This window comes from Hippoglossus stenolepis, chromosome 4, assembly GCF_022539355.2.
Source record: "Hippoglossus stenolepis isolate QCI-W04-F060 chromosome 4, HSTE1.2, whole genome shotgun sequence".
NCBI lineage: Eukaryota > Metazoa > Chordata > Actinopteri > Pleuronectiformes > Pleuronectidae > Hippoglossus > Hippoglossus stenolepis.
The window spans coordinates 5,239,808-5,251,850 of NC_061486.1; the positions used below are offsets into that span (position 1 = coordinate 5,239,808).

Below are 12,043 nucleotides of genomic sequence, written 5' to 3' on the forward strand. Positions count from 1 at the left end.
GGGAGGAGAGGAAGAGGAGAGGAGGAAGAGGAGGAGAGGAGGAGAGAGGGAGCGACTCAACGCCCATGTCAACATGCACCCAGGTCGCCCCCTGCAGGTGAAACTCTCATTTTATTTTTCCACAACCTTCCAACAGCAGCAAAAATACAATGATAATTATTGCCATTTTTTGTTGTTGCATTGGCTCAGCCCTTGTGTCCATGTAACATTTATTAAACAAGTAATTAATAATTAATGAAAATCCTCATTAATCATCTGTTCCTAAATATTGTGGATTAATTATAAATGTAAGATAAAGTGCTCTGTGTATTGTGGACGGTGCAGAACGAGTTACTATTACCACTAACTCAAAATAATGTAATTAAATTTAGATATTTAATCTATATCGTGTCAATCTAGAAGTGCAGTAAAACACATGAAGCAACAGGATTTATCTTTTTATTTTATAACAATGCAAAATATGTACAAGGCTATGAATATTGTATATATTTTCATACTGCACATTTTTATTTTCATATATTCAATGTCATTATATAGTGTTGTAGTACAGTACTTTAGATTAATCAGTCTAAAGTAGTTTTTTAACATACATGGAATTTGCTGTGGTGTTTGGTCCATAGAAAATATTAGATAAAAAAAAAAAACTAGTGTGAAGGATAAAGCGAATAAAGAAGGAAGTAGTGTAGTATAAATATATATAATAATTTAAAATATCCATGTAAAAATGTGTAAAATAACATAAGCAATATTTATATCCCCATAAAGGGCCATAGAGTGTATTGTACATTTTGTATTTCTTACTGTAATAAAATAAAACGATAAATCCTGGTTCTTCATGTGTACAATTGTACAACATTATCAGTTTTGCCCTGTCCATAAAACACAGGGTAGTGAATCTAAGATTTTTAATTCGAATTTGTCATAAATAATTAATGATGCATTCATGAAAAACAAATAAATTTTGCATGGACACAGAAATAAAGGGGAAACAGGACAGTACATAGAAAACAATTGGCCGCATTGAGCAAACCATTTATGTGACATGAAAAAAACACACAAAATATGTAGCATTATTTATTTACAGCAGAAAAAACTATACAAACTGCAACCAACGAAAAAGGCGGCTGTAGAAAAGCTGTACATCTGATCTCCACTGCTCCGACCTCGCAGCACTGGGATGTTTACACTTTAGATACGTCACCATGCAAATAAAGGTTCACACAGAAGAGACAAGTGTCAAGGACAAACATCCAAACTGTTGTGGTTTCAACAGCTCGACACGGCATCGATATCAAAAAACACATAACATCAGTGAAGAAGGCGTTGACCTCGAGAACAACTCCCGTCCGGTTCTTACAAAACAAACACACAACATGAATTCAGTGCTGATACATTGAAATCAGTGTTATTTACTTTACATGATGTCTGTAACAAATGGTTTTAGATGCACGCTGATAGTTGTAGACAAGTCAAAGTTTTTCTATGGGCAGTAACTTAAAATAAATCAATCAAAACTGTATTTACAAATGTTCAAATGTGGAAAATGAGCCTTTCGGGTAATAATGCACATGTTTTAATTTAAATAAGTGCAAAGAAAACTAATTATTGTTGAAGATTCATCTCGCTTGCAAATGCTGCTTCAATATCTTGAAGTATAAATGTTATTTACATCTAGTTTTCTAAACTTTTAAATTACGTCAATAGAGGAAATACAGCAGCTTTGTCAATAAACAATGCTTTTTAACATATAATCCAATTAAATTAACACAATTTCATTCAGGTTACAGGTCAAAACAACAATAGTTTAACAGAGTTCATTTCAAAAGGGAAGAGATATTTTTTACCTTGTTGCATTTTCAGTTTTTAGTGCAAACTCAAAAAAGGGTAAATCATCTGAAATTGTTCAATTTCTCTTATAGATGTATTTACATATAGGATTTTCAAAAATCTAGAGTGTACATTTTATACAGACAAAACGGTTAAAATATATATATATATATTTCACAATCGTAGCAGGTCACGCCTCTAAAAGGTTTTACATTCATTTGGCCAACACGCACTTAAATACATCCCTTTAAATATCCAATGAATCCAGTCACATTAGCAGCTTCTTTCACTTGTATTACGTTGACGAGGTAAAAAGTGCAGTTCCCTGGTAGAAAGCACCGCCATGTGGTGTGGTGCCGTGTGTCACTGATAAATACAGCTGCCGAGATGTCTCACACAAGTTACATCAACAGAAAACACAAATGCAAAAGATGCACAATCTCATCGGAAGCGAGCGACAACGGATTTTGACGATGAAACGAGAAGAGTAACCTGATGGGATCAAAAACCTGGACAATCCAATCACTGCTTAAAACATGATGCTTGTTTATTTGAAGTTTTACGGTAAAAAGGGTAAAAAAAAAATGCACCTATACCATAACTCCTCAAATAGAAAAGCATCAAATATTAACCGGCGACTGGCTTGAGCGAGTTTTCACAAATGACAGATCGTGACCCGACAGCAGAAAGTTACTCTGCTCATTGTCAGCGTCCGTTGTCGCTCACTTCCGTTGTGATTGTGTTTCCATTGTGCGGCTTTTGAAGTCGTGTTTTGGATTTTGTGTTCGTATCTTCTGTTAAAGTGAGAGACGACCGAACCTCTGAAGATAAATGTTTGTGCCGTGAGCATGAGGACAAAGACAACTCCACGAAACATCAAACTCTTCAATCACAATGTACGTAGCACCATGCTGTGACTGCCCGAGCTACACAGTTATTGTATAAAAAATAAAAGACATGTGTTTTCTAGAACTTTCCCCAGTAACAACAGTCATCCTTTAAACACAGTGGAATTCTCCGCTGTGATTTGAGGAATTATTATTTACAGATTCTTAATTAAAAATGAAAATGCAACGTAAAAGGATGCGGATGTAAAAAGTAATAACCCAGCAAGATGAGTGACAAAAATCTACCGGGAAATCTGCCACGCGAAGTTGCCCGAATGCCAAGTTGAGCTGCATTTCATAAAAAAAAGCTTTTATAGTTTTGTAATTATTTCACTTGTTACGAGCGACGTCCTGTCGGTTTTAATGCTCTTGTGATGAACCAGCAGCTGATCACTGGGTCTGCTTGGGTGTTCATTGTTCAGCATCGTTCCTCATCAGGAAAGTAACAGATACTGAACTCTCAAAGTTCAAGCTCAAATACAACTTTAAATTTTTTTTTAAATAATCATAATGAAGCTTATCCTGTAGATGAAGGAACCAAAATAAACTTTACCAATACACATGTGTACTGCACATATTGTACTTTTGCTCTGGTTCCTATCCACAGCTTCATTTGTGCTCAGTAAAAATTGATCATATCAAAATTGTTAAAACAAAAAAATCATATTTTATATTCAAAAATTATGTTTTTTCGACTTAAAATCTTGGTTTCCAGATATTCATCTCGTCTTTTACTGAGTCAAACAGCCAAATTAGACCAAATAATTTTAAACAACTCAATGCTCTGAGTGACAGGTTCACACGAGTCTCCATACGTCTCCTGGATTTCAGTCACACGTCATTGTTTTGATACGCAGAACAGAGTAGATTAGTGAACCTCCTGTTTCCTCAATCTTCGTCGTCGTCTTCATCTTCGTCGTCTGCGGCGGCGCTCTGCCCGTCACGCAGGAAGGCCTCCTTCTCCTTGGTCATGGGCTCTCCCTTTATCGTGCAGGCCGGCTTGTAGGGGCCGGACTTGTTCGACGTGGCCTCTGCGCTGTTTCGAATGCCGTAGCCAAAGTAGATAACAAAACCTGCAGATAGGGGTGGATACATTAAGGCAAAGAGGAATTCCTTCTAACAAATTAATAACAGTACAGGTCTTATTATTTTTATAAATCACAAAAAAATCCTAAGTACCTAGAGCCATCCAGATGGCAAAACGCAGCCAGGTTCCTCCGCCGAGCTGCATCATCAGGTAAACGTTAATAAACATACTGACGACTGGGAGAAACGGCAGCAGGGGAACCTGGGAGGAGAGAGAGAGTGTGAAGTTTAAGACAGTTCAACTTTTGATATCAAGAAAAGACACAAAAAGTGATGGGAAATATGGACAATACGACAAAACTGTTCAGAGGGTAATGTTACAGGGAACTACCTCGAGCAGACTGGAACAATGAACAACTTTACATTTCTGCATGAAAAAGTTTTAGTGCAGTTGGAAAGAGTCTGCGTTACTCTATAGAAATAAAAGTGTCTTTTGTTACTGCAATTTTATTATAATAATGAGTTCAATTTTAATCAATTAAAAAAACAAACAACTTATGCTTAATTTTGTGAATACTTCATGATAAGAAACGATTTCTAGTCTAAAAGATGTGTAGTAACTGAGCAGGTAAGAAGCAACAATAGAGTCTTCAGTAAAACTATAATAAAACAGTTCTCTCTTGGAAGCGGCTGTACCTTGAAGGCGAGCTTGGTTCTGCTCTGAGGTTGTCGGCACACGATGCCGCAGAGAACCAGACAGGTCACCGTGACGATAGTGAGGATGGTCAGTGACCAGGGCGCTATCCCTCCATGAACAGCTACAATACTGAAGACAAACACCAACACACCTGCAGGGGGGTGAAGAGAGAACGTCAGGGGATGATAACCAGGTAACCAGGAGTGTGTGTGTGTGTGTGTGTGTGTGTGTGTGTGTGTGTGTGCGCGCGCGTCCCTCACCGAGTATACTGGTGCAAACATTCACAATGGAGCCAGACAGTCGCGAAGGTTCAGTGTTCGAGGGGCAAAACAGGTTCCTGATGGAGAAGCGATCTGCGGGCGGGTACAGCATGTCCATGTTCACCTCGCTACACGACTCGTTGTTGTCCGGCTCCTCCTGAGTGTTGGCCATCTCGTAGGCCGCACTGGGCTGCACGGGCTGGTACCTGCACACCACAAACCACCACACATGGAAACTGTAGAATTCCTCAAACACAAATTAATAACAGTACAGTCTCCTGCTTTCTACGGTGAATATGCAGCAAGTGATGTAGATGATTCATAAATGTAATCTGACATCTGTCTTAACCCGCTGTGTATATTTTATTTAATTCTATTGTTTTATCATACATTTCGTGTTTTATTATATGCATAGATTACGCTTCATAAATAAAGTTTATGATCCTTATTTTTACTGCAACATGCATAAAAAACATGAAATGTATAAGATACATTCACAAACTTTAGTAAGGCTGAAGGTTTCAATGCATTGTCTCTTAATCATTACTTTTTTTTTACTTTGATAAACTCTCAGTATCTATTACACTTTTGGACGGCCTGGTCTGATTAGCCTCTGAGTGGAGGATTTCCTTCTCAGTCTGTGGATGTACTAATATGTTGTTATCCAGCCTGAGGACTCTACCTGAGGACCAGCACACAGGCAGCGACCAGGGTGTAGGCCAGCAAGGTGCCGATGGACATGAGGTCAACCAGGTCCTTCAGGTCAAACAGGAACGCCATCACAGCTGCAGGAGAAGAAAGAAAATACATGTCAGCAAAAAGAAAAACATCTTTAAATGAATCCAACAGGCTAAAACAGCAGAGTAAGCATATTATCCACAAAGTAAAATAATTTCTAGACTTTGAATTTTAGAAAATTGATCAAAACACCACCCAAAACACCACCATCCTTCTGCCACAAGGGGGCAGTCTTGCCTTTGCCCTCAGCTCAGCTACCTACCAGACAAGAGCCCCGCCACCAAGGTGGAGATGATGGGCGTCTTCCTCTTGCTGATACGCGCCATAAAGGAGAAGAGCAGACCATCCCGAGCCATAGCAAAGATAATGCGAGGCAGCGGAAACAGGGAGCCGAGGAGACTAAGCCGAGGGTGAAGCAAGAAGGAGGAAGAGGAGAAGAAGGAGGAGGAGAAGGAGGAGGAGGAAGAGGTTTATAATGTGGAGAAAAATCCTCAGTTTGTGAACCCTGGTTTCTCACACAAGGCCTCAGCTGCAGCCACACACAGCCTCACACCCTGAACACAGCACGGTGTATTCAGGATGTTGCAGGGTTGCATAAAATACAAGTTTTTGACTTTATGCCGTGTGACCATCTTTGTTTTGTGCTCGTGCTGAGGCCGTGTGCACCAAGAGTCTCGCAGGGCTCTGACAGGAACCCCCATAACCAGTTAGTAGGTTTAGGTCGCGGCCTCACCTGCCACGACACCCGATGTTATTGTAGCTGTTAGAGGGGTTTTGGTTCGCTCGCTGATTTTAGCCAAACATTTGAAGAGCAGCCCGTCTTCTGCCATGGCCCAGATCACTCTGGGCATTGGGAACATGGAGCCTAGTAAACTAGTGTGGGGGGGAGAGAGAAAAAAACAAAAGCATGCCGTGCACGTGAATGCACACAATTAGAACAGGGAAGTAACAGGGTCAATTCAATATTTGTGTCACTCAGAAGATCACATAACTCCAAGGCCCAACTGTCCCTTTATGAAACCACATTTAAATTCACCGGATCAGGAGTTTTATTTGGATCAGCATCAATTGCACAAATAAATATTAAGTTGAATTGTGCTGTGATGAATTAAGCAAAATGTGGGTAAACGCCCGTCATTGTTAGTTAGTTTAAAAAAAACATTCCTGGATCCAGATCTGCACCAACATGTTAGAGGTTCTTCCTCGGTTCATGGTTGAGTAATAAAACCTAATGTGCAATTGTCATCATTCTAATTCATCGCAAACACGTTCAGAGAGTCGGTCGAGGTCAGCGGCTCTGTGAAATTCACACGTGCATAAAACATTGATGAGTTTTTTTATGTCATGAGGAAAAAAAAAATTTGCTGAGGAAAATATTGTTTTGCTGGAGCATTAAGATTAATTCAATTACCAAGTGGCTCAAACCATTAAAAATGCCAGGAGTGCATCATTCAACATCATCTAAAGATGAGCTCTGCAAATTAGCTTGGGCTGTTTTAATATTCAGTTAATATTAACTAGAAAATAAATATATACACATCACAACCACATGCAACAATATTCAAAATTTTAGGACTGAAATTTGTCCCCAAAAAAGTTTGTTAAGCTGGATTAAAAACACAGTGCTGGGTTTTTAATCAGAACAATTTCCTTAATATGTTGGAGCCCATTTTGTTTGCTTTCATGCACCAGTGACAATACTGATTCCTGCCAATGGTTTCACATTATTCCACTGATCTACAGGTGGTGGTTACAGCAAAGCACCAACACAAGGCTCACAGGATGTAAACATGAATACAAACGATGCTTTGCAAATGTTTTACGATGCAGGAAATGTTTTCAAAGTTTAATGCAGAACAATCACAAGAGGCAGCAGGAGGTCCTCTTACCTGGTGGACAGGGCGCACAAAGAGCCGATGGCCACGGCGTACGTGGCTCCCTCCCAGCCCACGTACTTAAAGGCCACGGGCAGAGGGCTGTTTCTGTCCAGCAGGTAGTACGGCATCATCACAGTGAGCGCAGCGGACACGCAGAAGTACGCCACGAAACAGATGAGGAGCGAGGCCACGATCCCGACAGGGATGGCCCTCTGGGGATTCTTCACCTCCTCTCCTATGGGGAGGAAACACAACCCGGAGATGTCAGAGGAAGATCGTCATCGTGTGAGATGATTATCAGATGGATGGGCTTCCTCTCACCTGTAGTGGCGATGCAGTCAAACCCGATGAAGGCATAAAAACACGTGGCCGCACCAGAGAGGACTCCAGAGAAGCCAAATGGCATAAAACCGCCCTGACCAAGGGATTCTTTTGTTGGCAAATAATCAGTCATGCTGGAAATAAAAAAGGAAGACGTTTGATTATTTGGAACGGTAATATTTTTATGGGGAATTTCTTAAAAGGTTCTTCATTTCACCCACTTGTGGCTGGAGTTTCTGGTGAAATTGAGGACCTTTTCAGGGTTCACGTCCCAGTTCTCCAGGTTTCCCTTCACCATGCCGGAGATGACCACAAACAGCAGCACCAGCACGTTGATGCAGGTGAACACTTTATTTACCATGGCCGACTCCTTCACTCCAAATACAAGCAGTCCTGCAAGACAACGAAAAAAAGACAAAGTGAAAAATTTAAACATATGAGAGTTTTCGCATCTTTATACAAGAGGTTGCTGTTTCAGTTTCAGTTTGTAATTCTCTCACTCAAAACCCTGCACTTGCACTCAAATACCCTCCTGTGCTTCAGCTTCAGCTCTTCTCCTCGCGCTCAGAAATAAAAAAATCAGAGCAGAAATCCAAGAGCAGACGTTTCACACGTGCACAGAAGCAGCGCAAGTTCGATGAGAAATAGAGAAATAAGCACAAGCAGCAAATATTTGAGTGCAAGCGCCGAATTTTGAGAAAGAGCATAACAAAAATCTGAACGTGGAATCATTAAGTCCTGCTTTAAAACTGAAAGACTGAGCTCGTGAATAAAGATAGGAAACAAAAGATACATCTAAAGTATAGCTGATCCGTTCCTGACCCGTCAGAATAAGGATGATGAAGACGGCAAATATGTCCGGATATTCTGCCAGGATGCCCGGGGCATTGATGGTCATGTATCGTCTGCAGAATATCTCAATGTGCCGTCCAATCAGCTCGTCAAAGGTGGCGCTCCACGCTCTGGCCACGCTTGAAGTTCCTGTGCAGAGAAAATAATTTTATAGAAACCGAAGAAATATCTGGTGGAGAAGCCAAACTCCTTCCCTCCCTTGTTTAAAGTGTCTCACCGATGATGTAAGAGAGGATGAGGTTCCAGCCCGTGATGAAGGCCCACAGTTCTCCCACGGTCACGTAGCTGTAGAGGTAGGCCGAGCCAGTTTTGGGGACACGGGCTCCAAACTCGGCGTAGCACAGCCCGGCGAGGACGGAAGCCAGGGCGGCGATGAGGAAGGAGAGGACGATGGCAGGTCCGGAGCTGCTTCGGGCCACGGCGCCGGCGAGCACGTAGACGCCGGCCCCCAGCGTGCTGCCGACCCCGAGGGCCACCAGATCGAATGTGTTGAGGCATCGACACAAGCGGGAGTCCTCGGCGTTACAGTCGACGACCTTCACCCGCAGGAGCTGCTTCCCCACGTCTTTCAGTTTGGCCAGAATCATCCTGGCTGGCACTGTGTACCGATGCTCTACTGTAGGTAATTCACCTGTTGACATAACAAGACAGGAGCACGGAGTTACTACACGAATGAAAACAGACACAATGCATGTAGTTTGTATTTCTTACTTCCTCCAGGGAGGGTATGTTTTCACTCCTGTCTGTTTACTGGTCGGCTGGTTTTGTTTGGAAGCAGGATTACTCAAAAACTACTTATCGGATTTCTCTTAAACTTTGAACGTGTATTTTGACTGTTCCGTGTACCATGCAACTAACATGGAGGAGGAAGGGTTAATGACATGTACTGAAGCCAGCCACTAGGGGGTGATTGAGATGCTTTGGCTTCACTTTCGGGGAGTTGTTTATTAGAACGATGAGATATGGACCAAGACAGAACCCCTTCAATTTTGGCATGGATCTGGACAAATGGCAGATTCTGTTTTTTTTATCCCTTTCTTTAATAATAATAATAATAATAATAATAATAATAATAATAATAATAATAACTTTATTTGTATAGCACTTACCTAAAACAAGGTTACAAAGTTCTTCACAGAAAAAAGATCCATGGCAAAATGAGGAATGAATTATAATAAAAGTTATTATGTTGAATTTGAAGAACCAAATCAAAACATAATAAGGTCAAGACTTTAACTTTATAGAGACACCCAACTGTTCCTGTTCCAAGTTCAAAAGGCTTCCAACGGCTTTGTCGAGTGCTCAGAGCTTTTGGACTGCGTCACCAGACAAACGCAACAAAACGTGCCTCAGGAAACAGAGGAAATAACCTTACGATACATATATGGAGGAGTTTGAGTTCAGTTTTCTCAGGTGTGAAGATGAAAACATGACAATAAACCATGTAGAAAGTGTGGGTTCACTTCAGGAAGAAATATCAAAAGAATTAATGGAGCTGTTGGTGTGAACACAGTCAAAAATGTCCCACAATTCTTTGCGTCTTGCAATATTGTTAAAAGGTTCAAATAGGCCTTTTACACTTTAATAGCACTGTAACATATTAACACTGATATAAAGGATAAACTGGAAACTGCTTCAATGTGCAACAAATCTATATCGTGAGAACAAACTAATACATCATTAGTATTGATTAGAGCATCATAAAAACAATCAGATATAAATCTCAACGAAAACATTTTAGCTTAAAAACTAATGTTTAACTATTCAAATATAGTTTACTATAGTTTAAGAAAATGCCTCTGACCAGTTTGGTCTTAAGGAAGCGAGGCTGATTGTGTAAAGTCCAATAATTTGCATACTTCAGCCAACACAGCTTCTGATTGGACGATCATTCTACCTTAAAAAGCAAGACTTGTTCCTCTCCTATAATTATCCATGGTGAAGTTCTATTGTTCCAGGCTGCAATGACGGCAGCAGTAAAACAGAAAGGACGAGACCGAGATGTCAAAGGATTGCTGAGCTTTTTTCCATTTAATGGAAATATACCAGGTAGAATATCCAGATGCTGTAAATGTGAATTAACCCGGACGTGTCAAATTTTTCTAAATCCAAGCGAGATCCGGTTTAAAATCATAGCAGAGCACAGAAAGCAGATCTACACAACAACACACACAATACTCACTGTCACAACAACACAATACAAAGCAGGATCTTCCGCCTTCACCCTTCTTTCAATCTATAAATCCTCTCAACCACTTTCTCCGTGTGTGTGTGTGTAGCTGTGGACCGATTTCCCTTCTTCAGATGAACAGAGCCGAGAGACACTGACGTCTACAAGCGCTGTCTTGACACGTGATGCCGACGCCTCTTAGTATACAAACCATTCAGGTGTCCGGTTCACAAATAGAAGCGTGACGTGTCACATGGCCTCAGGACTCAAACACTCGGAGCAGCTGGGACGATGGCCATGTTCCACCCACACAGGACTGACCATCATCATCAAATAACAAAAACAAGAGGGCAAGGATCTGATTTCACAGCAGACATACGGCCATTGTACATAGTTGAATAGTTGTACAAGACTTAAGGAGTGATTGTGATTGTAAATGTGGCTCGTATAAGTTATTACAATCACAGAACTCTGGAAATATGAAGTTGCAGAGAGTTATCTCTTCTAGTCTAGATTTTCTTAGAGGAAAAACACATTCATGGACTAAATGAGCCGTATTTGTCGTTAAACAATTTCATGTTGTCCGTCTGGGTTGTGATGACCTGGGACAGTTGGGGCCAGATATTTAATCAGGCCAGAAGTGGTTGATAATAGGAAGCAAGAAGTGTCAAAAGTATAGGACATGGAGAGAAAATGTCCTTAGAGGCTGCTCAAGGGTGAACGTTTGTTCCATCACAGCCAGGGAGAGAAAACAAAGGTGGTGGAACAGTCGATGGTTCAGCACGAACACATACGCACATGATGGGACACGCAGAGATCGAGCTATAAAAAGAAGGTTGGGCAGGGAAAGGACCCTGCCCTCTCCTCGGCCAATCACTGAGCTCGCTGTGTGGGTGAATCTGGAATAGCAGTGAGTCACATGCTCGTCACTCCTTGGCTGTGGGCAAAATACTCCTTCAAACGACTCACGTGTGTTGGCTGTGACATTGTTTAGGCTCTCAAGGAATTTAGCACACAGCTCAGGCATAATCTAATGTACATAGAAAATACAGCTGAAGTCAAACTTTAAATGAACATGACCTGAATCCACCTGAAGATAGTGGTGTTTAACAAATGTTATTATATCCTCTGAGCAGCCACAACAACAAGGACACCACTCAAGCGTTAATATTGAACCTGCATGTGCGTGTTGGCTGATAAACGATGCTACAAATGTTGTTACATCCATTACGCACAACAGACGGACACCTGCAGAACCACCTGCGTCCGGACAAAACACATTATCTCAAAGATTTCAGCGAGGCAACTTGACATTTTTCTCTCCCGAACATAAATTTGAGAAATGCTGCCGGAGGTGTTTGATTACAGTTTTCCCTGCGTGGATTGGA

At 41.1% G+C, this 12,043-nt stretch overlaps 1 protein-coding gene across 2 annotated transcripts; it reads right to left on the bottom strand.

Annotated features, from left to right (window-relative positions):
- Positions 1 to 1,061: 1,061 nt before the first annotated feature.
- LOC118106194 (high affinity cationic amino acid transporter 1) lies at positions 1,062 to 10,842 on the bottom strand. 2 transcript variants are annotated; one of them, XM_047339559.1, is made up of 12 exons: positions 10,668 to 10,842; positions 8,703 to 9,116; positions 8,456 to 8,614; positions 7,855 to 8,026; positions 7,634 to 7,767; positions 7,325 to 7,547; positions 6,169 to 6,308; positions 5,380 to 5,482; positions 4,698 to 4,903; positions 4,437 to 4,588; positions 3,894 to 4,002; positions 1,062 to 3,787 (listed from the first exon to the last, which is right to left on the bottom strand). In XM_047339559.1, exons 2-12 carry the CDS (start codon positions 9,070 to 9,072, stop codon positions 3,603 to 3,605), a joined length of 1,953 nt encoding a protein of 650 aa, XP_047195515.1. In that variant the 5' UTR covers positions 9,073 to 9,116; positions 10,668 to 10,842; the 3' UTR covers positions 1,062 to 3,602. The 2 variants fall into 2 exon arrangements, with proteins under 2 accessions (XP_047195515.1, XP_047195516.1); XM_047339560.1 differs by lacking the exon at positions 6,169 to 6,308 and adding an exon at positions 5,698 to 5,834 and having other exon boundaries at positions 10,668 to 10,841.
- Positions 10,843 to 12,043: the final 1,201 nt, after the last annotated feature.

Coding starts and splice junctions, on each gene's coding strand:
- LOC118106194 (XM_047339559.1), bottom strand. CDS start 9,072: ATGATTCTGGCCAAACTGAAAGACGTGGGGAAGCAGCTCCTGCGGGTG. Junction 8,615..8,702: donor CATCCTCTCTTACATCATCG/GTGAGACACTTT, acceptor TTCTCTGCACAG/GAACTTCAAGCGTGGCCAGA. Junction 6,309..7,324: donor TTGTGCGCCCTGTCCACCAG/GTAAGAGGACCT, acceptor CCCCCACACTAG/TTTACTAGGCTCCATGTTCC.